Raw genomic sequence first — 23,163 nt, 5'->3', positions numbered from 1 at the left:
GTTACTGAATTAGCACATGCATGTTTTAAATTAATAAACTATTCTGAATTGGAATTGTACTCAGACATGGTTGAGTTATTTGGTGAGGTAGATAACTTTAAGACAATGAAGTATTCTAATCAAAAATCATATTTTGCCTAATCCCAACTTTCTTATCAAATGGCTATTAAGCTTGTTGGAAAAAATGATAAATTTATGGGCGTAGTTGATGCGACCCAACGTGTAGGACCCATAACAAGGTCCATGGCAAGGCGGCTAAGGGAGGGGCTTTCCACTTTCATTCACAAGATCATGCGGGAGGAGTCCATGAAGGCGGAGAAGCCGGCGATGAGGATCATGTTGAAGAATGAAGGCCGACCGGACAAAGGAACGTCGAGGCAGAAGGAACGCCCGGTCGTGCGTTTTGTCCTCCGGGCGAAGCGACGACGCATTCCAGAAAGAACGCGGGGGCGGGCGTTTCTTACCTTGAAATTGCCCGACTGGGCGAAACAACGGTGCATTCCAGAAAGAACGCCCGGCCGGGCGTTTTGGGGTTACAATTCGCCCGACCGGGCGAATTGCACGGACTTAGATTTTGTGGGCCATTTCATTGAATTTTTGGCCTAGACTATAAATAGCACTTTTTATCATTTTATTCTTTAGATTGTGATTGAATTAAAGTTATCTCCCTAGTGAGTTCCTATTTGAGGATTGTATCCAAATTCCTTCATTAAAGGTTGTTTGTCTCTTTTCTTTGATTGATTCAAGTATAGGTATGCATCAATGGGAGAGTATCCATTGAGTAGTGGAACCAAGGGGTGATTAGAGTTGATAAAAAATGCCTAGAGTTGTTTCTATTATTTTGGTCAAGGTCATATGGTTCTAACTCTAATTCCTCGTCATATACGCAATCTCTCATCTGTTATCTTCCCTGGATCTCGATTTTGGATTTAGTTTTTGGACCTAGATCCACCCTATCTTTGTTATTTTTGTGTTTTGTTATTAGATCTACACTTGATCTAATCAATGAAGATCCTTAGCAGAAGTACATAAAGAACATTTCATATGCTACATTAGATATAATTTCACTTTGATTAGGCTTCTTGGAAAATTGAAAAAATGATTAACATCCATGCTATTTATAAACTACGTTTTAGAGTTACACGCACAAATCAAAATTTAACTAAGTTCCCAACCATATTCTTGATCATCATAATAATCACAATAACAAAAACTAAACAAACGCACCATTGTCCAAGTTATATACTCCACATCATTTCATTCCTAATGAATTAATTATAGATAATCCCAATAACTTTTTTAGGATATATCTATCTTGATTTACACATGATTAATTTTTCCAACCGGAATGCCCGTCACAACCCCGGCCTTCCCATCGGCCGCCACGGGAACCCCGGGCCACGGCTCCGTGGAGCCACTGGGCCCGGGGCGGCGGCTGACCCTAACCGACAAATTGAGTATCCCGTTCTTCCCGCCACGAGCATCCCTGAGCCTATAACTCAAGAAGCTCAAGTGGTTGAGGGGCAGGAAGGCGGCGGCGAAGTCGGAGACGGGTATGTTGGCGGCCCCGACGAGGCTGCTGCCCGAATGCGCCTCGACCGTGAGGAAACGGGCAGTGGCGGGCAGCTCCATCTGCAGCTTCTCGTTCCATGCAGGGTAGCTCCCGCCTTCGCGATCCGTACCCGTTCTCCGGGTGTTGAACGGGTCGGATCTTACGACGACGTACGAGTTCTTTTTCACGGGCTGGTTTCGGCTGAGGCGCAAACCCTCCGCCGAAATGACGGTTACCTCAATCTCGTATGGCGAAGCCTTCTTTGCCATCTTTTTATTTCACACAGTGTGTGTGTATGTGTGTGTGTTTGTGCAAAGTAAAATTGGAGAATGTTTGTTTGTTTGTGGAAGTGAAGTTTATATGCATTTGGAGAGAGGGAGAGAAAGGGAGATGGAGGGAAGGTTGAGAGAAGGGTGGAAGAAAGGGGAAGGGTATTTCGGCGAATTAGACATGGTAACAAATTGTTACCTATTTTTCTAATTTGGCGTGTGCCTTATTTAATATTTGCCCTCCCTCTTTACTTAGATGACCATTCAAATATTTTGAAATTTCTAAATTTGTGTAATTGTCATTTATATATGATTGTAAGGTGCTTACGTTTTTACAAAAGTATATTCTTATTACTTGGACGTAGGAGTGAGAAAAAAAAAACTCAAGAACTAATATTTGATTCGAACGAAATCGAAATTTAAATTAAGTTTGGTTGTTTTTGAAATTCGGTTTGTTCGAGTTAATTATTTTGGCAGATTTTAATTTTTTGATTCGGTTTGTTCGGATGTATGAAAACTGAAAAATCGAATTTATTTTGAATATTATATTATACCTAAAACAAACTCAATTTGTATTGGTTAATATTTGTAAATGTTATAAACTTAGATTTTATGAATATTGTAACCATTTGATTTTGTTAATTGGTCGATACGATATTATTATGATAATTAAAGAAAATTAATTTTATTTTTTGTTTTGTTTTGTTTTGGTATATATTCGTGCAAATTCAGTTTTTTGGGTTCAGATTTTGATTTCTCGGGTTTTTTAGATATATTTGTGTTTGATTTTTTGCTTTATATTGATTTTCAGTAGCTCGGATTTCAATTTTCCAGGTTTGAATTTTCGATATTTCTATTCTATTTGACTTGAATTTTCACAACATTTTGATTTTTTGATATGATTCGGTTTGACAAAAATAAATGAACTGAAAATTGAATACTCACCCATACTTGAGCGATCATGAGACTACAAATAACTAGTACTCCCTCCGTCCCAGAGAAGTTGGCATATTTTGAAAATGACACGGGATTTTAGGAGGTTTTGTTTTGTGTGTTAAATGGAAAGAGAAAATATAATTTTTATATTCATGTGAGAGAGAACTTTTTCCAAAAAGGAAATGTGACATCTTTTGTGGGACAAACTAAAAAGGAAAGTGTGCCAACTTCTCTGGGACGGAGGGAGTACTTTCTTTGTCCATATAAATAAAATTGTTTTGTCGTTCTCTCTATTTGTAATAGTACTAAGTATTATATACTCCTGTTACTTAATCGGTTAGCTGCAATATATATTTTGAATTATTAATATTCGAATTTATTTTAATAAAACTCCTGTGGCAGCTGATTATACTCGTTTATTTATTTGGACGGAGAGGGAGTAGTATATTGACCTAATTAAGAGAGGTCAACCTTGTAAAAGTCGCTGCACATTAAACGTGAACTTGCGTCGAATACATTATGCAGTTGTTGGTCTAACTATTTATTCAACTTTTCCAACTTTCAAATCACGTTGCCATAGAAACTCTTTCGTGTTTTTCATCATTTATTTATTTAGTCTCAATTTCTTCTTCATTTTACTGTTATCATGCTAATCAGCGTTTTTAATGTGGGCTATAAGAATTTATTTTCTCATAAAAATAAAGAATTATTTTTAGTTTTTCGATCATATAGATTATACTTACTTTTTTTGTCAAACTACAATCCGGTCTCTCCCTATATATTACTACTCCGTATTAATTATTTAGATATTGTATTTGCTATAATTTACATTAATTTTTAATGTATAAAAATATTTATTTTAATCAGAAATATAAAAATATTTATTTTAATCAGAAAAGAGCTAGAAGGTTAATGCTTTTATAAGACATCCTTAGATATTAGCCAGATATGGATATATACATGAGAGATCGGGAGATCGACCGACCTCAATGCTTAGACGCAAGTCCGCCGGAAATACAATTAATCAATTCGTTGATCCTATGACAACTTTGGGACTTGATCCATTGTAAAATGCACACAGGGGATGTTGTGCTCATCATCACCCTCCATTTGTTTTTATGAAGTTATATAGTTTTCTTTATTCACAAATCAATGGTGGTGATGTCGCGATATCCCTTGTTGTGCATTTTGCGCGCGAAGGATCCAAATCCACAACTTTGAGGTCTCAAAGGGCAAAAATATTCTCCCTCCGTCCATCAATATAAGGGCAAACTTGATCGTACACGGGTTTTAATAAATGTAGTAGAAAATGAGTTGAAAAGGTTGATAAAGCGTGAGTTCTACTTTTATATACTTATTAGTTTTATAATGAAATGAAGTGAGATAAAATTAAGAATGTGGGGTCCTATTTTCAAAAGTCGTAAAATAGTAAATGAGAAGTTTATTGGTGAACGGACAAAAATAACTAGCGAGAACTTTATTGGTGGATGGAGCGGAAGGGAGTAATATTTGGAAAAACTTAGGAAAATTTTGAAAATAAATATTTAGTGATTAAATAATGTATTTTATGTATATGTGAAAGTATGCGTAAAAGTTTGAGTGCCCACCTGCCAATAAACTTGGCTCGACCAACCTTTGTCTTTATGTACACAACAATGTTTGATCACCGAATTAATGATGAACAAGAGAGAAATCGGAAATCAAATGAAGTGGTTAAAGCTTAATTTTGAAAGTTTCTTTTAATAAAGTCTTCATATATATTTATCTAAATTTTGTATAAATTATTATGAAAAAGTCCATATCAATAAGCTGATTCACTTAATATATTTGAAGAGAATATTATGTAATTGTTAGGCTTAGCCATAAGAAATTACATTGCAAATTCAATTTGGCACTCTGTTAATATTAAGTTATTATTAACTAATCTTGGGCGTGTTTCTATACGGAGCACTTTATAAAAATGATTAATAGTTGAAATTTGACAATTTGTGCCTATAGTGATTATTTGACTCCGCGTTTTGCACGTCAATAATTAATAAATAAATCTATAACAAACAATTAAATGTCAACTATATATACGCCCGGATGTATAGATTGAATTCGAATATATTTCTAAACTTTTAAAAGCATTATATGATTAAGCTAATAATAAGAACAATTAGAAACACATTAAATAAAAGTTTATTGTGTATAGTAAAATATTACAGTTGCTTCCAAATACTTACTATATCTTGTTTACTAATATGATTTGAGCTAAATTTGCTGGATTTGTATCCGTTATTATAATGAGATTGGAGAAGACAAAATAAGTCAATTTTAAATGATTTAAACTACACCGAATATTAATATTGGTATATATTGGACAAAATCAATAGAATATTTCTATATTTTCCATGGAAGTTGGGTCCCCCATAATAGAAGTGACATTACTTTTAGAGACATTTGCACCTTACAATAAAACGTCAAAGAATTTCAATTAACTCGGCTGTAAATTGATGATCATATATATAATAGAAGTTATCGTTACTTTCGAATTTACTAAATTATCTTCATTTTAATAATATCTTATTATACTTTGTAAATTATTTATTTAATATTATAAAATAGAAAAAAAGATCAATATCAGAAATTATTGAGAATCTTGGTATGCCAGTGTTGTAGCTCTACATGATCCATTAACTTTTCTCTCTCTTCAATTCTCTCGGATTTGGATCCCCTGTTATGGCTGATAGCAAACAAGGATGCTATTCCAGTTAATTATTAAATTATAATATTAACATGTTAAATTTGTTTATTACTCCATAAAACAATTCCTTAAATGTGGGAGCATATTTGGCACAGCCCCTGTGCACAGGGAATCTTGGCCCATCTCTCTCACTCCCGCGAAATTTTCACCGCCTTTTTTATCTCTCTCCTCACCAGTGATAGTCACTCTCTCACTTCCCAGAATATCCGTACTTTCCAATATCCAACAAAATTCTATTGATTTCAAACTCTTAAAGTTGTAATCTTGTGCATATATCCTCTTTCCTTCCTGGACTCTCTCTTCTTCTCGCTCCCTTTTTTCTAGCCGTTGAGCCCTTTCTTTAATTACACAACATGCTGCTAATCTTACCTTAATTATGCTTCATGTTTTTTAACAATCCATTTCAAAATTTGTTCTGCATATTGCATATATATAGCTTCTTGACCGTTGGGCACTAAAAATTTCCAATCTTTTTTATAAAAATTCGATCTTGATCATTGATTAAATCGTGTGTTTTGTTTTTCTGCTAATCAGTTTGATCAACTGTGTGCTTAGAAATGGAAGAAGAAGTGGGTGCCAGAAATGATGATGATAAGTATGTTTCCTTTCATGGGTTTTCTGTTTTTCTTCCTTTTTAATTTTTAATTTTTTTACAATTTGGAATTCATTTGTTACATTTGCTGATATTGTTGGTGATTTTGCCAGTGATAAACTGCAGCTATATTGTGTCTGTGATTGATTGATTATAAGCCTTTTATGATGTTCATTTTCATGTTTATGATAGTCACTCAAGAAAATTGTCTGGTCCAACAAGGAGATCATCAAGGCAAACTGGACAGAGGAAGAGGTGATTGATTAGTTTGTTTGATGTGTTCGTCGATGTTCGTTTCTGATCTTCATATTGTACTGGTCTGAAACCTTGTTGATTCACAACTATAATGTCTTGTTTTTGGGAAATAGGATAGCATTTTGCAAGATGCAGTTCAAAAATATGAAGGGAAGTCGTGGAAGAAAATAGGCAAGTTTTGATGGTTTCCATATAAATTGATCTTTGAGTTGAATACAATGATACTATAAATGAAACTGATGCTGCTTCCCTAGTTGAGATTATTGGCTCAATGAGTTTGATTTTATAAAGCGAATTTGTTTTGCAGCTGGATGCCTCCCTGGTCGAACGGATGTGCAGTGCTTGCATCGTTGGCAGAAAGTTATAAATCCGGCCTGGTTAAAGGGCCATGGAGTAAGGAGGTCATACCATATACCTATATTCTATGCAAAAAATAATGGAAGGAGTTCTGTCGTTATGTCTTCAAAAGTGTGACATTATCTTGTTGTTTGACTTCTACAGGAAGATGCTATTCTCATTGAGTTGGTTGAGAGGTCCGGTGAGAAGAAATGGTCTGAAATTGCGGAACAGCTTCCAGGCCGGATGGGAAAGCAATGCCGGGAAAGGTTATCTAGTTGCAGCTTTGCACATGCCCTTGATGTGTTAAGATACTCATTTGTTTATGAGAAATGTAACATTCATGTGATTTATTTAGGTGGTGCAACCATTTGAAGCCGGAGATAATTAAGGCACCGTGGACAGACGAGGAGGAAAGGACTCTGATCAATGCTCATGCTGAATATGGGAACAAATGGTCCATATTAGCCAAGCTTTTACCTGGCAGGTACTTTTTCTTTCAAGAATCTCAAGAATTTAGCTTATGTCCGTTCGATCTTTGGTTATGATGCTTGTGAAATTTTTTTGCTGCGTTTTGTGGAATGGTTTTGATGAATCTTGGATCCAAACTAGGACTATAAATGTATTTGATTGATTTGTTCTCTGAATCTACTAGGACTGAGAACTCGGTTAAAAACCACTGGAACTGCTCTCTGAAGAAGAGACTCTGTTGCAATCCAGCCTTTAGCTCCGTTGCAAATCATCCTCGATTATATGTACCTCCTCTGCAAGCCAATACTAAACGAGTTGCTCGCGATTCAACAGAAGCAAACCAAACTTCAAGCAGCACTAATTTGGATAGTGGGAGCAACATAGAATTGAGTTCCATGGATTTGTTTCATGTAAACCATAGCAATTTATCATTTGCTTCGGGAAATGCAGTGCCATCAACTTCCAGCAAGACTGTGATCATGGATGACATGTCAAAGGCCTTGAATCATGGTACTAGAAAGACTGAAATACAGGTTTTACTTCACTTATGAAGACTATCCGTGTCACATGCCTTCTCTCGTATGTGATAATGGTGATCGAATTGGGCCAAGAGGAGACAGTGATGATAACCCTGCGAGTTCATCGGAGGGGTCATACACGGGCTTATGCTATGAGCCAATTCAGCGGGCGGATTTGGATATCTTCTTGTCGACTGGTAGGTTTCCAAGCACTGAGAGCTACACGCCAACAGCCAAGGCGGGATGAAAAGGAACTGCCAGGTGATGCATACAGCAGAGCTAGGGCCATACTGAGGAGTGCAGCTATGAGCTACCATAATGTGCCGTCTATTATTAACGCGCTATTCAGATATTGTACGGATGCGTTCCTGCACTGGAGGTAATCAAGTCCCAGAATTAGATGATGACGATGATGTTCATACTTGCACTTTTCTCTCTCAAAGCTTGAGAAGCTTGCAGCCGTTGAATCTGTGGGGATTTGAAACAGAATTTGGCGATGCATGAGATTGAAATGATCTTTTATCAAGAGGATTGAGAGGGTTTCTGTGATCAGATTTGATGAGAATCCGGCTTTGTGTAGCTCTTGATATTAGCTAATGCTGCAAAACAATGTGATGCTTGCTGCCGCATTATGATTTTTAAGATATAAGTATTTTTCAACATATGATTATGGTGGTTGTGTTTATCAGTTTATGTTTATCAGAAACTTCCAAGTAATGAAGGAGTACCTAACTTACAATAATGTAGGAGATTGACAGCTGAATATTAATGTTTACACCAATAAATTTTGGTGTGTTTAATGAAGATGATTCCTGAAAATGGTGGTTTTTGCATTAACTACTACTAGTTTTCATGTTTTTAGACTTATCACAACCAGCATCTCTCTCCCCATAGTAGAAGTTATTATGCCAAAAGGAACTTTCATGAGAGTAATTAATAAAAGTATTATTGTTTGGAAATCAAAATTATAAAGTTTCCATTTTTGGTCAGAACAATGTAATTTTAGGATATTCAATAAATATAAAACTGAGAGGGATCCAACAACCTCTCAACCGTATTTCAAATTCATCTTGCATCTCTCTTCTCTCCTCTCTCTGTGTATCATATCTGCAGAGTCCAAAATGCCGCAGGAACGCTTGAAGTTGTTCTTATCGACGCCAGTGGTTTGGAGAAAACAGATTTTTTATGTATGTGAGATCTCTTTGACGTTCATTTGTGATGGTGTTTTGTAAGATTTATTGATCTGATAAAAAATATCATTTGGTGATCTATCTATCTTTGATCATCTTTTCTTGTTTTTGCACGGTAATCATGATTTTGATATTACAACAATTTTGACAATAACAACATTGTTCTAACAAAAATATCTCATGCACTAAATTTATTCGTTTGCTTTTGGTGCCTGGCAGCCACCACTGATGCTTATGCCATAATCAAATGCGAAGATCAAGAGAAAACGAGCAAAGTTGCATCAGGTGCATTTTCATTCTCATTCTTGACCTGTGTATACTTATTATTCATTCATGCATTTTTTAAGCTGATGATGAATGAAAACTGTTTGATACACCCAAAATCTTGGCTTGCAGTTGAAGGATCATCCCCACGTGGAACGAGACCTTCATGTTTTCCATCTCTAGGGATGTTAAGGAACTAAAGATCACGATAATGGATAAAGACACTCTTAGTGCTGATGACATTGTTGGTGAAGTGACGTATGTTTATCGCCTAATTTATCTGCTTCTATATACGTACAAACTCTCGTTCTCCAATGTGGTTTTTCACTCTTTTCTCGGATTCTCAGAATTCCTCTTGGGCCGGTGTTTGAATCGGAAAGAGTGCCATCAACTATGTACAATGTAGTCAAAGATGGGACATTATGTGGCGGGCTAAATGTCAGCCTCAAGTTCAATCAACAGGTTGAATATATAACCATGTAGTCTTAATTGGTTTTTCTTGAAAAGGATATATGATTTTACCATTCTTGTTTGATTTTACCATGTCTGTTGTTGCAGACAACACGGAGCAGGGGATTTTCAAATGAGGATCTGGGAGGGTGGAAGTCATCATCAGCAATGGATTGATTTGTTCAATGATGCGAAGTTTCTGTTTCTACAGCTTGATCAAGATCCTTGTATTGTATTTGAATTTCATTGTAGCAACTGCATTGTTTTAGATTTTTTTATCAAACCTCAGATTTGAGGAGACCAATGTCATTGCCTCTTAGCTTGTGGCAGATTTAGAGTTTTCAATAAAGTGTTAGAAGTTGTTTGATCAATTTGGTTAATGTTAATAGTTTGACAAATTTTCTTGCATGGTATGGTTTTTAGCTGAGGATTTGCTGTATGATACATATATTTTCATGTTGCTGGGGAAACATAGGTTTATATCGTGGTACATTTCTGAGTTCTGACTGCTTTTTCAGACATCAACCCTGGCCAAACAAATGAAACATATTTCATTACAAGAACACGAGATGATGATTCTGCAGGTCATTATCTGCAAGATGATAATTACAAAAGAAAGAGAGGAGAGATTACAAGTACAGGTCTTTATCTGCATTGACTTGTTATTATAAATAAAATGGAAAACTATCATCCCTTCCAAGGAACATCAACAAAATAAGACATGAAGAGAGAAAGGAAACTTCATACAAGAAATCAGTTTTGTCAACTATCCCTAGATTATGCAATCTTTGTTAACAGTTAAAGCTGAAATCTTGCCAAATCTTAAGTAGAGCAAACTAAGCAGATTGTCAAGGCAGCAAGAACTTCGACATACACGGGCAATCAGAAAGCCCATTTTCTTGAAGGATATGACTTTTCCTTTGAAGGAACTGGCAAGCCAACCTGTTTACTTTGCTCTTCGTCGGGTTCCTTACTCACGAGTGCAGTACCAACATAATGAAGCAATGCAGAAGCATCTTCAAGATTATCCTTCAAACTGAAGGATGTTGACATATAAAGCTTTGAGGGTTTCTTCTCCAATTTTTTTACTGTCTTTTCAAGCTCTGCAGATTCTAGGAACCTTTCTGTAGCTGCATCCCAAGAGAGCTCGTGTTTTTGAGCATCAGTCAGTGGAGCAGGCTGGTCTTGCAATGCTTTGTGTGTTTCCTTCACAAAGCCCTCACTATCATCATACATTCGGCAATTTGGAAATTGCTTGAAAAATCATTTGAGGGGTGATTTGCGCACACAACTATTTTGCCCATGGCCAATGCTTCAGCTGTTGTTGTGCAGACTACATCCGTTGTGCTAGGATTTAAGAACACCTTGTAGCTGAATATGGGAAAATTTCAGGACATCAGTAGCTAATAGTGTATCCTATTATGGAAGTAGAGACAAAGCTAGTGAACCGGACAACCTACGCATGCAATGGCATTTCACTTAATGGATAAAAATACCATGAAGGATTTAAGACTAAATGGGCTAGCAATATAGACAGAAATAAGGCATCAGAAGCAAGTATGTAAAAGTGCATGGTTTTCTTTGGATACATATACTTAAGCACACTCAAAAGCAATATTCTGGAAAAATTGGAAACAGATAAACATCATCAAATCCCAGATTTAGCAGGCCATAGTCAGTGTACTCCTAGTTCCAGTACTGTATTCTAATTGACCAGTAAGATAGGGACTTTTTTCACTTTTTCAAAAATTAAAAATAAAAAAGTCAGGCAAATTTATATCCAAATAGTTAAATACTTACTCGTGAAACAAGGGATCAGCATGATCACGCCCAGGGTTAACCCGTGACTGTTATTTCCAGTTTTTTTGCAGCTTCTTCAACTTGATCAGAGTCCTCCCCGCTGCCGTACAAATCAACTTCAATGTCCGTTAATTCATTCTGGTTATCAGATAGGAGTGTGAGAAGCTCCTTGTAGCCTTTGTGCCAGACCATCTTTCCAATGTAATATGCACCTTTGGTGAAGGGTTGGGTCTCATTCTGTTGTTGCTCTCTTTTTCATGCCAATTTCAAGGAACTTTGGATTTACTCCGTGGACATTGCAAATAACAGATCTTGGAAGCTCTTGAGTAGCAGCTGACAGTCGGATCACCTACCATTATGAACCAGACGTGTAATGTAAGCAATTAGCAGTCAGGCTATATTAATTGTCAACAATCAGAATCGTGCCGGATGTTTACTGTCATATACAAACATAGCTTTCATAGCAAAATTATATGATTAGCTAATCGGTATTCAACTGGGTACAAACTTTAAATATCTAAATTGGAAAATTCAAGTATGTATTAGCTGGTAGAAACTACAATAGAAACTATTTCTCCATAAAAGAAAAAAGGAAAAAAATAAAGCAGTTATGGAGAGGCTTACCCTGTGACAGTATATGTCGACAACCCAATTGTTCATATATTTCAGCAAAAAAGCTTGGAGCTGCCCATTCTCTCTCTCTTCACATATTCGAGATAATTTGTATGAACAACTCCTACAACCAGTCGAAATTTTATTTTCCATCTCTTCCCATGATGATACCATGTCAGGTGCTCAGGCTCCTCAAGAACTGCAACATCTGCCTCTTCATCAGGAATTACTTCAGTAATGTCTCCTAGAGCGATGATGCTCCTTTTATGTAGGGAAAACTGCAGCATGAGATTAACTTGTGTAAGAATATAAGTTTTCCCGGTGGAATTTGGTGACAGCAGTTAGTTGCAAATCATGCAGTGAAAAAACATGGTGTTGAACTTAAGACTTCTCAATATCTGTGCAGACATCAAAACTATGCAGAATGTGGAACTTTATAATCCACGCTCTTCATGATGAACCAGTACAACCTTATCCACACATTATAGTTTGACTTACTCTTCCTGGGTAAAACCGTATTGAAAAATTTGAGCTGAATCCAGTCCTTTCATCAAGCCACTGGCGCACGTAAGTTTCTTGTTCTGAAGCTGATTCAAATGTGATATTATTGAATACACGTGCTTTTGGTCCTCCAGTTTCAACCATGGGATAACCAAAGTAACTTTCCACCCACTATCTTTTGAAAGATATGCTGCACGAAACAGAGGGTTGACAGCAGTCCCGGTTAGCCATGGAAGGCTTGCCGTAGTAAATATTGCGATATGTTGCTTCTTATCCATGCATTTATCAGATTTAGCCCCAATAGACTCTTGGAAGATAGGTCACATCCCACAAAAACTGGAAGAGCAAACTTAAATAGGATAAATAGCGACCCCCTATCTGCAATGATATCATAAAACGATATCAATTTTCTAAAGAGTCGATCACCATGTTCTATCTATGACAGCACAAGGGTCCAACAAATTGCCATCAATCAATTTCCATCATACAGCAAGCCGTCACATAATTACAAGACACATTGAAGCCTCATGCAAATCAGAAACTCAACGTGAGATTCCAACAGAGAATATTAAAAATCTAATTTTAAAAAAAATAAAAATTGGAAGGATAATCATGATCCAACAACAATAAGCAACTATGCTACAATTTTCGTTAACAGCAATACCCAAAACTTACCATATTCCTTCTACGACATCCAAAAAGCGTATAACATAGGCAAAGATATAAAGAAATTTGAGCGTGAAACCTGAACCTCCGGAAAAGGCGAATTAATACCGATTAAAATAGCAATATGAAAAAATTGCTCAACCTCTCTAAAAGCAAAAATTTCCGTTTCTTACCTCAATAATCGCGTGCCAGGAAACGAGGAACTGTCGATTCCGCTACCTTATGAAATTCCTTGAACAAGGAAACCAGCAATTAGGTTAACAATATAAGGATTAGAGCTGGAAATTAGGGGAAGATTCGAACGATGGAATAGAAATAGAAGAAATTACGGAGGGATGTGATTGGTCAGTTGGTTGGTTAAAGAGGAATATTCCATGGGAGAGGAAACACTTGACGATTAAAATAGCCTTATTTTATGTCCTTGAAAAGGTTATTTTTATTTTTTAACTAAGTTTATGAAACAAAAGAAAATACTACTCCTAGGCAATTATTTTTGTTTTAGGGATCATTTTGTTAATTTCACTTTTTGTTTGTGTTTTTTGCAGTGACGATTTAAATATTAAGATAATAAAATAAAATTGATTTCCATAAATATAATCAAATGGGTACTTATTAAATTAATGCTTCCAGCTTAAATAAATTTCACATCCTTCACCCTTTATAAACAGGCTTGGTCCAAATCATTATGTATTCTACATTGCTAAAATCCTGAGCTAAATGATAGGCTCAATACATTTTGCATTAAATGAGCCCAATCCAAAACTAATCTAATTGACACGTTCTTATGATAACTTATACGTATATTGGTGATATTTGGATGAGGGATAAGGTTTGTAGGTTGTTTCAAACTATTACGGTGGAGAACAATACTAATTCGATTTGGTCGAGTTAAGGGATGTTTATAGAGTGGATTTAGATATAAAAGAATGTATGTATAAACTCGAGTAAGAACTTGATGAACACGTTGAACGTTGGTTCCTCATTTTGGTTACTGCGGTGCTGCTAAAGTGTTTGAGAATTTTGGGTTCTTTGATTGTGGTTCAAAACAATTCGTTAACCTTTAAGGACTTGTTCAATTTCCTTGGTCGGAAGAGTATAAATAAAACATGGGTTGCAACCTAGTATGAGATCTCTAGCAACTTCAATTTGTTATACACAAGTGTCAAAGTATGGAAGATATCTTTGTTGTCTAGACTAACTAAGTAGGTTCACGCTAGCTCTTAGACCTAGTTGTTCACGACGAGTTAACTTCCTCTAAGTATAATTCATACTTTGATAACTAGTTCCCTTATGGATTCCTATCAACTAAAACGTGTTAGTTCCTAATACATGGTTAATTATAGAAATTTTGATATCAAAATACTTGAATGATTTCTTGTGATAGTAATTATACTCCTTTTGTCTTACAATAAAATAATTATGTCATAATTATTTTTGAATGTCACAATGTAAATGAATCATTTCCATTTTAGCAATAAAATCAGCTTCTTAATCACTCAGATCCTTTTATTTATCTCTAATTGTTTTTCTTCACTGACTATCTATCATCATTGCTAATTCTGATGAAAAAAAAATCTTGTAATGTCACCATAGAATATCTTATAGATATTTCAATCGTTAAGTCGAAGGAGTGTGAGAATTATTTATGTGGCTGAGTGATTATTAATATTTCGATAAAGGTTTGACATTTTATTAAATACTAGTCTACTGTATAGTATTTTAATTTCTAAATTACTTCTATAAAGTATTTTCCATCATAAATATGCATTGCTGAAATAAATTTGAATCGTTCTGATGTGTTCACGTATTCGCTAGGTGAAAAGTCCAACATTTCAATCTCATCAATTTAATTTTGTATGGTAGGCCACCATACATATTATATAATGGATCAAAATAATGGAAATATTAAGTAGTACTTATGATTTTGTTGAATCTTCAACCCTTTTATTCGTATTGAATTTTATTTTATCGGATCACCTTTACGAACAATTGCACACACAATAGAATGTAAAATATGTACAAATTCGAGGGGTCGAATATATTTGAATCCAGAGGTGTAATGTAATGACTCTAAATATTGTACAAACTATAAATTATAATATGAACTGTTAGAAAATATTAATAAATGGTAAAATAACAAATGAAAATGTCAATATAGTGTCAGCGTACGTCAGTTAACATTAAAATTTTGAAATTTTACATATGTTGACATTGTATTAATAATGTGTTAACACTTTGTTGAAAAGTTTAAAATTTATATAATATATAGAGTTTGCATTTTATCAATATCATTTAAATTTATCTATTAAATAAAAACCAGCAAGTGAACAAAACATATCTAATTAGTTTTGTGGCTGAAAATGCCCTTTCCACTTAACATGAAAATTTATAGATGACTAGTAAACATTGTAGCTTGCAATAAAATATGTTTTCAATTATTGAAATTGTAATACGATTCGACGTTAAGTAAATTAGATCGCGAGTACACATCCAAGATATTACTCTTTCGATCATTATATACTATGTTAGATACTACTCTTTCAATCTAGTATAAAATAATATCTCATTCTATTATTTTGAAATATTCATAATTTAAAGTCTCAGGTTATTATCTTCGCATTTCTTAAAATTAGACTGAGGATGTCATGATTATTAAAAAAAAAAGGATATAATGTAATTGTAAATATAGATCGATGGGAGGTTATGTTACCTTTGACAATTAACCCTTAGTCATCCTATATAAAAGAAAATACGCCTATCTAAAATAAAATTGGTGACAAATTTATAGCTTGTAGCTTAAATCGCCCAAATTTTATAAAATACTATACATAAAAGCCATAAGTTAGTAAAGATGATTGAAAATTTTGAAGCAAGTTTGTTGGTTGCTATATATTCCTCGTAAGAGTGTGTTCTTTTGGGAACTATTTGCTAATTTTAATTCGATCATATTTGAAAGAGGACGGAATACGAACTTATTTTCTATTCACAGACCAATTATATTTGGAAGAGCTCACGATTTTTTAGATTTTTTTTTTTGAACGCTTGTGCCATTTTTACTATTTTAATGAAAATTTAATCTATTTCTTTTATTTTTTTCATACAAATTGAGCTCATTTACGTTAGAATTTCATGTCATCTTTAATAACTAGTACAAATTTTGGATCATATACGATATAGTTAATTTTATTTAACTACTATCATGTTCTCCAAAATTAAAAAAAAAAAAATTCCCATTTTCAAGTATGATACTAAAAATACTCCCTAGGGATCGCTAAATATGCGAATCCCGCACATCGCCGAAAATACCAAAGGGAGACGAGTTATACCTTCCCGATAAATTTGAGCGGTAGGTATGATTTTCCTGCACCAAATATACCACATTTATGATATTTCCCAAAAAATTCGATATATATGTTGTATTTAAAATTTATATAAAAAATAGTTAATATGTTAAAATCCCTAACCTTACTTCCATATTTTAGTTAAACTCCCAACCCCAAAAATACTCAAAGATGCAAATCAAGTCCAATGTATAAATTTGATTGTGGTGTAGTTTTATTTTTGGACATTATTTAAATAGGTGAAATATTATTTTAAATATTTGGCTATAATAGAATTTTTTGGTGAAACACATGTATAACGGTATGTATATACCGATATTCTATATGTCATACCTTATTTGGATAATGTAAAAGACGATATCCGAATACGATATGGATACATAGCGGTATGGCACGGTATGAGAAATAATTATAAATTAATTTTCTATATCGGATTTAGCGATTGCGATACCGTATGACATTCTAGGGCTCCATACCAACTCTATCCCACTGATCTTACTTCATTTATAGAAGGGAGTACCGTCATTAGAGGATCATTGGCCTAGACGCGGCAGCCCGTATTCAATGAGAGGGCAGCACTTGTAAACTGTACAACTCAGTCTAACTCACTTGGCTTGTCGAGCACAGCACATTCCTTCTCATCTGCCCGTTTTCCTCGGGCAGATGCTGATTCGCTTCGCTTTTCATTCTTCACTCTCAACCAACAGAGTTTTCAATTGTCTTCGAATTCTTTTTCAATCTCCAGCAAAAGGTTCAATTCCAAAATTCTCAAATCTAAATATGCACATGTATTATGCACATTAATATTCTGATACGACTTGACTCAGTCGTTTGAGTGTGTTTACGTGTGTATATATATAGTATATCTAACTATTTTGATTGCAGGGCACACATTGTTGGCAATTTGTAACGTCTGGAGACTCAGTTCGTTTAGACTTTAGATTTCTGCGATTGTGGATTTCAGGAACGTGAGAATGTGGAGAGTGGCGCGATCTGCTGCGTCGAGCCTCCGCCAGTCGCGGCGACGGATGTCGACAGAGATACCGGGGCCGTGTATTGCACAAGCGGGCGCTGATATTCTCCCGATCCTTGGTATAACAAGGTTCGTCTTATCTTTTTCCCATTTTGTTTTCTAGCTTCATTTTTCGGTTGCTGACGTCGTTTGATCCTATTGGACGTGGTGGAAATTGGCATGTCTACGCGCTGTTTCAGTCGTTCAAAGAGTGTTTATCGATTTGAGATCTATTTGTTTCGTTTGTTCGTCCTGTGTAATTTTGTGTTCATTGTTTTAGATTATGCTTGAACTTTTCGTGTTGTTGTGAGTCTCTCTGTGGAATATTAGTGAATGCAGTTTTACTTTTTTAATTTATTGTGTTGATTGTATTCTGTTTTAAGAATCAGTTCATCATGGAACATAGTATAAGGTATTGTAAGCTCTAGAGTAGACAAATACAATTGTTTGCTATATATTTGAATTCTGCTGCTATTGGCAGATAAGATGTGGTATTTCCGCAGTGAAATACTAATACCTATGTAAGTTGATATATCCCTGGTTAAGGAGCATGATCAATCCCATGATGAGGCAAAGAACTAAACATTAAGAAGTCATATATGAATTGAAACCTTTCCTAGTGATTAATTATATAGTAACTGTTAAAATTTCAAACAATCAGGACACAGGTTTCCCTTTGACGGAAAAAGATAGGCTTGGACTACGTGGTCTACTTCCACCACGAGTGATATCATTTGAGCAACAATATGACCGTTTCAGTAAGTTCTTTAAATTTTGTGCCTCTATTAAATTGGTGATTTTGACTGCTTGTTCTTCATTTTCATTTTCTGTTGCTGCAGTTGCCTCCACCAATGCTTCTAAATGAAAATTTAACTGATGTAGTTTTTTTTCTTTTATATTAGGACATAGTGTAGTAATGATTCTAATGAATGTTATCTGAACTTTTTACTCATAAGTACATTTAATTTTATCATGAATGAAAAGGATTAGAAGTCTTGTGATATTTACATATGCAGTATCCATAGCAACCTTATTGTCTGGGATAAATAATCATATTGGGAAATTTGTGTGGCTGAATTGAATTATGGTTTTCTGGTTTATGAGTTGTTTCTGTATAGGTGTTATTTGTTCAATGTATGCAGTTTGGGGTGATTGATTTTTCCCTGTAATTTTGGCTAGTTTTGCTTGGACTACAGGGGTTTTGACTCTTTAAATTTTTGTTCTCTTCTTTCTTTTCTGGTATTATTAGTGGATTCATATAGATCCCTTGAAAGAAATACCCAAGGTCAACCAGATAATTTTGTTTCCCTTGCAAAATGGAGAATTTTGAACAGGCTTCATGACAGAAATGAAACATTATACTACCGAGTAAAATTTCGGACCCCAGCTTCTATGGATGATAAAAGTATGGTAAATCATTTCTTGGATGGTCTTCATTCTACCTTGCAGGTACTGATTGACAACATCAAGAACTTTGCTCCACTATATATACTCCCACAGTAGGATTGGTATGTCAAAACTATTCAGGATTATTTAGGTCCCCCGTGGAATGTATTTCAGTGCCAAAGATAAGGGGGGGATGATGTCAATGATCTATAATTGGCCTGGCAGCAAGTATCATGTCAAACTTAGATACAATCTTGCTTATGTTATTGTGTGGGACAGAGTAATCTTAACATGATTTTTATGCAGGTTGATATGATTGTGCTGACAGATGGTAGTCGTATTCTTGGTCTTGGTGATCTTGGAGTTCAGGAATCGGGATTCCAATTGGGAAACTTGACATGTATGTTGGGTGCTGGTATCAACCCTCAAAAAGGGATGTCCAACATGCTTTCTGTTTCCATGTGTAAATGGATGACAGAAGACTTAAGTTCACATGCAAATTGCATACCCAGTGGTTCTGCAAAATTATCATACAGTATTTAGTTATACTATCAAGTAAACTATTATGCAGGATCCTTTTTTTTACATATTTTAATTATTAGTGTTTACCTGCATATGTGTTTATCAATTTGTAGGTACTTCTTAGCTATAAATATTTTTTTCATGTTTTCAGAAGTCAGCATATACTTAAATAAACAATATTAATATCATTAACTGTATGCTTGTTGTATCTTCTGTTATTTGTAATCTTACACTTCTTCTTAATTATATTTCTTTCAGATATTGCCAGTTATGCTTGATGTGGGCACGAACAATGAGAAGCTACTTGCTGACAGACTCTGTGAGTTTACTTATTTTAAGCTCACTTATATTTCTGTTTATTTACTTAATTAGTTATATGATTTCCTCTTTTTGTTCGGTAATTTTTATCTTCAATGTACTCCATGTCTAAATGTAATTTCCTTACTATGCTTCCAAATGATTATCTCATTTTCAGAAAAGATGCATCAAGACAAGTTAAAGTTTTGTAATATCAGAGTTTCATTTTAGTTTACCTGAAGATATTTGACAGATTTAGGACTCAGACAACATAGACTGGAAGGAGATGAATATTTGGCGATTGTTGATGAGTTCATGGAAGCTGTTCATGCCCTTGGCCAAAGGCAATTGTGCAGGTATTTGTATTCAAAACATTTGTTTCAAAGATAATCTGGGTCAAATGCACACTACACTTTATTATTGGAACTTACTTCACAGTTTGAGGATTTTCAAATGAAGTGGGCTTTTGAGACACTAGAACGTTACCGCAAGAGATTTTGCATGTTCAATGATGACGTACAGGTAAACTACTCCACTTTATATAACCACAAGAACAGTAGGTTAAAAGAAGATGTCTCTTAAAGTGAAGCTTGAACTGATGTTCTTATGCCTGGCTCAAAAAGTACAGGGAACAGCTGGTGTTGCTTTGGCTGGGCTACTTGGTTCGGTTAGAGCACAAGGACGACCTTTGACGATTTTGCAAACCAAAAAATCGTTGTGGTTGGGGCTGGAAGGTAGCTTAGGGTCTTTGGTTTAGTGGATCATGTGTCTATAAACAATGTTCTGAAAAAGTATATGGTCTGTTGGCAGTTGTTTCTCTATTTTCTTATTCCAAACTTGACATTGCAGTGCAGGACTTGGTGTTCTCAAGATGGCATTACAGGCTGTTTCTAGAATGGCTGGACCACATGCAGATCCTCATTTTTCCTTCTTGACAAAGATGTACCAACTCAAATCTCTAAGTTCAAATGTCTCTGGGGGGTGAAAAGTTATATTAAATTTTAAATGGACTGGTAAAGTAGACTAAGCAGTCATTGCTGGATAGGGAAATAGTACAAAGAAAGATGGGAGAGTGAATATCTTCATCTGAAGTCTTGTCTAGATGTTTCTGCTTTCTCTTAGAATTTTCACTTGTACATTTGCAGGGTCTCATAACAAAAGAAAAATGCATTGATCCTGCAGCTCTCCGTTTGCTAAATCTCAAGGCGAGACTAAAGAATTTGGACTTTGGAGGGTTCCAGTCTGCTTGAAGTGGTAAGTTATTTTCTTAAAATTTCTAACCCTTATATTTTCTAGAGAGGAACTGCTGGCTTGTTAAACTAGAATACGAATAACCACTCTTAATTATTTTTACCTTTCACCAGCAGAATTTTATTGCATCAGTTATAATTTTAGCATTCTAATCATCTGCAGATTAAAAGGTTAAGCCACATGTGCTTCTTGGTTTATCTGGAGTTGGTGGTGTCTTTAACGAAGAGGTTGATTAACGATTCCTAGAACTTTTTACCTTGTGTTTCATGCACCCTTAGATTGTTATGTTTTGCGCATGCCTGTATGTGTGTGTGTTACCTGTATCTGAAATGTGGCTGCAATGTTCTCCTCAGAGACCACTTGGTCAATCTTTCTTTGACAAAACGATCCGAGAACTTATAATGCATCTACTGTTTTATTACAAGAAAACCTGTAATCATTACAGGTCATAAATCCTTCTGTTTCACTCGATCACATTACTTCATTGTACTCCTGTGGATCATTCATTTTGGCTTCATATGAGCATTCTTCATTTGAAGCGTATTAATTTTTTAACATTTGCTATCTGGCCTCCCAATACTGACTCATTTTCTGCTTATATATTTTAACGTGATACCTTTTAACGTTTTTTGTATGTAAGTGTTGAGCCTATCCTTATCAAAGTTAATTCAGTAGATATTCATTTCCGTTTGTCTTTACTGGCTATTTAAATGCTCTAAAAGTAATTGATTTATTTTTATTAATTTGATCATGTAATCAGATTCTAAGGGCCATGAAAGACTCAGACTCCACCAAACCAGCTATTTTTGCAATGTCTAATCCTACAGCAAATGGTTTGTTTTTGCTACTTCAATCCCTCTTGAAACTCATAATACCTGATGGGCATGAAGAGATAAACATTTGTATTTGCTTTATGGTACACAGCTGAATGCACTGCTGAGGAGGCTTTTAAACATGCTGGCGAAAATATTGTCTTTGCAAGTGGAAGCCCTTTTAATAATGTTGATCTAGGTATTGTCTTTGCAAAGTGGAAGCCCTTAATAATATTGTCGATGATAGTTGGTTGAATTAGTTTCTTTCCAGTGTCTTTCAGTGGTGGAGGATGGGCTCATAGTAATATCACTATTTAGTAGTAGTATTTTGATTAGTGCCAATTTGTTCCTTTTTTCAGGGAATGGGAAGACAGGGCATGTGAATCAAGCAAATAACATGTACCTCTTTCCGGGTATGTTATTACTATGGCTGACAGGAAATATTCCTCCATCTTTTACTATTTTGAGGTTATGATTTCTAACTTGGTTATTCTGCATATCTAGAATTGGCTTGGGAAGTCTTCTCTGTGGTGCTCGTATAATAACCGACGATATGCTGCAAGCAGCTGCAGAGTGGTAAGATTAAGAACTTGGCTGGGCTTGATCTTTATTCACTATCGTAACCCATTTTCTATTACAATGATTGCATATTCACAATGCTTAATCAGAACAAATGTCTTAATCGGGGTTGTTCTTGCAGCCTTGCTTCATACATCACAGACGAAGAAATTCAGATGGGTATCCTGTATCCATCCATTGATAGGTATGTAAGTGTATCAAGTTCCTCTCAGTGAGGAGAAATCACTGTTATATTGTGTTGAAGTAATTCAATATGCTACATTCCATGCTCCTCATCCTTTTATCGGTTCACATACCTATTATTGAACTGTAGCTGAATCTATAGTTTTGTGTGGTCAGTATACGGGATATCACAGCTGAGGTTGGAGCTGCAGTTGTGAGGGCAGCAGTTGCTGAAGGTTTGGCTGATGGACGCGGCGAGGTGGGCCCCAAAGATTTGAAATACATGTCAAAGGTATACTTCATCTTCTAGGCATCTTATTTTTTCCTAAAGCTAAAAATAAAATATGTAACGTGGATATAATTTATGTGGGATGCAGGAACAAACAATCAAGTATGTGAAGGAGAACATGTGGTTTCCTGTGTACAGCCCTCTTGTGCACGAAAAGTGACGCTGTTCCCTTTGTTTTACTAGTTTTTAGCTGATTATTTATGAAAGAACTCTGCAGGCCATTGTAAGAAAACAAACTAGTCTTTAACACGTATCTACTTTGTTATTGACAGCTGAAATATTTTACAAGCAGACGCACACATCACTGACCTTTAGTGCATCGTATGATTCGTATTTTAATAAAATTAAATGTTG

General features: G+C 35.2%; 3 protein-coding genes and 2 pseudogenes across 3 annotated transcripts; 3 read left to right on the top strand and 2 right to left on the bottom strand.

The window, feature by feature from the left end:
- Window positions 1–1,052: 1,052 nt before the first annotated feature.
- LOC125198241 (BON1-associated protein 2-like) lies at window positions 1,053–1,873 on the bottom strand. The gene has a single exon (XM_048096630.1). The coding sequence runs from the start codon at window positions 1,819–1,821 to the stop codon at window positions 1,321–1,323; it is 501 nt and encodes a 166-aa protein (XP_047952587.1). The 5' UTR covers window positions 1,822–1,873; the 3' UTR covers window positions 1,053–1,320.
- A 4,509-nt stretch (window positions 1,874–6,382) lies between these two features.
- Window positions 6,383–7,708, top strand: LOC125198239 (transcription factor MYB3R-5-like). Its single transcript, XM_048096629.1, has 6 exons — window positions 6,383–6,412; window positions 6,464–6,525; window positions 6,658–6,751; window positions 6,852–6,955; window positions 7,045–7,173; window positions 7,342–7,708. Exons 1-6 carry the CDS (start codon window positions 6,383–6,385, stop codon window positions 7,706–7,708), a joined length of 786 nt encoding a protein of 261 aa, XP_047952586.1.
- A 1,572-nt stretch (window positions 7,709–9,280) lies between these two features.
- Window positions 9,281–9,844, top strand: LOC125198234 (16 kDa phloem protein 2-like). The gene is made up of 3 exons (XM_048096626.1): window positions 9,281–9,387; window positions 9,477–9,591; window positions 9,688–9,844. Exons 1-3 carry the CDS (start codon window positions 9,296–9,298, stop codon window positions 9,754–9,756), a joined length of 276 nt encoding a protein of 91 aa, XP_047952583.1. The 5' UTR covers window positions 9,281–9,295; the 3' UTR covers window positions 9,757–9,844.
- A 308-nt stretch (window positions 9,845–10,152) lies between these two features.
- Window positions 10,153–13,527, bottom strand: LOC125198237 (annotated as a pseudogene).
- Window positions 13,528–17,473: 3,946 nt separating this feature from the next.
- LOC125198233 lies at window positions 17,474–23,128 on the top strand (annotated as a pseudogene).
- Window positions 23,129–23,163: the final 35 nt, after the last annotated feature.

This window comes from Salvia hispanica, unplaced genomic scaffold (genome assembly GCF_023119035.1).
Source record: "Salvia hispanica cultivar TCC Black 2014 unplaced genomic scaffold, UniMelb_Shisp_WGS_1.0 HiC_scaffold_131, whole genome shotgun sequence".
NCBI classification, from domain to species: Eukaryota; Viridiplantae; Streptophyta; class Magnoliopsida; order Lamiales; family Lamiaceae; genus Salvia; species Salvia hispanica.
Note: the sequence above shows the minus strand (reverse complement) of the source record. Positions and strands in the feature narration are given on the sequence as shown.

Bases quoted from the DNA above. Each gene is read 5' to 3' on its own strand.
- LOC125198234 (XM_048096626.1), top strand. From the start codon at position 9,296: ATGTTTTCCATCTCTAGGGATGTTAAGGAACTAAAGATCACGATAATG. The intron at 9,388-9,476 runs GTATGTTTATCG...TCGGATTCTCAG, and splicing joins GACATTGTTGGTGAAGTGAC to AATTCCTCTTGGGCCGGTGT. The intron at 9,592-9,687 runs GTTGAATATATA...CTGTTGTTGCAG, and splicing joins GCCTCAAGTTCAATCAACAG to ACAACACGGAGCAGGGGATT.
- LOC125198241 (XM_048096630.1), bottom strand. From the start codon at position 1,821: ATGGCAAAGAAGGCTTCGCCATACGAGATTGAGGTAACCGTCATTTCG.
- LOC125198239 (XM_048096629.1), top strand. From the start codon at position 6,383: ATGTTCGTTTCTGATCTTCATATTGTACTG. The intron at 6,526-6,657 runs GTTTTGATGGTT...TTTGTTTTGCAG, and splicing joins TCGTGGAAGAAAATAGGCAA to CTGGATGCCTCCCTGGTCGA. The intron at 7,174-7,341 runs GTACTTTTTCTT...TGAATCTACTAG, and splicing joins GCCAAGCTTTTACCTGGCAG to GACTGAGAACTCGGTTAAAA.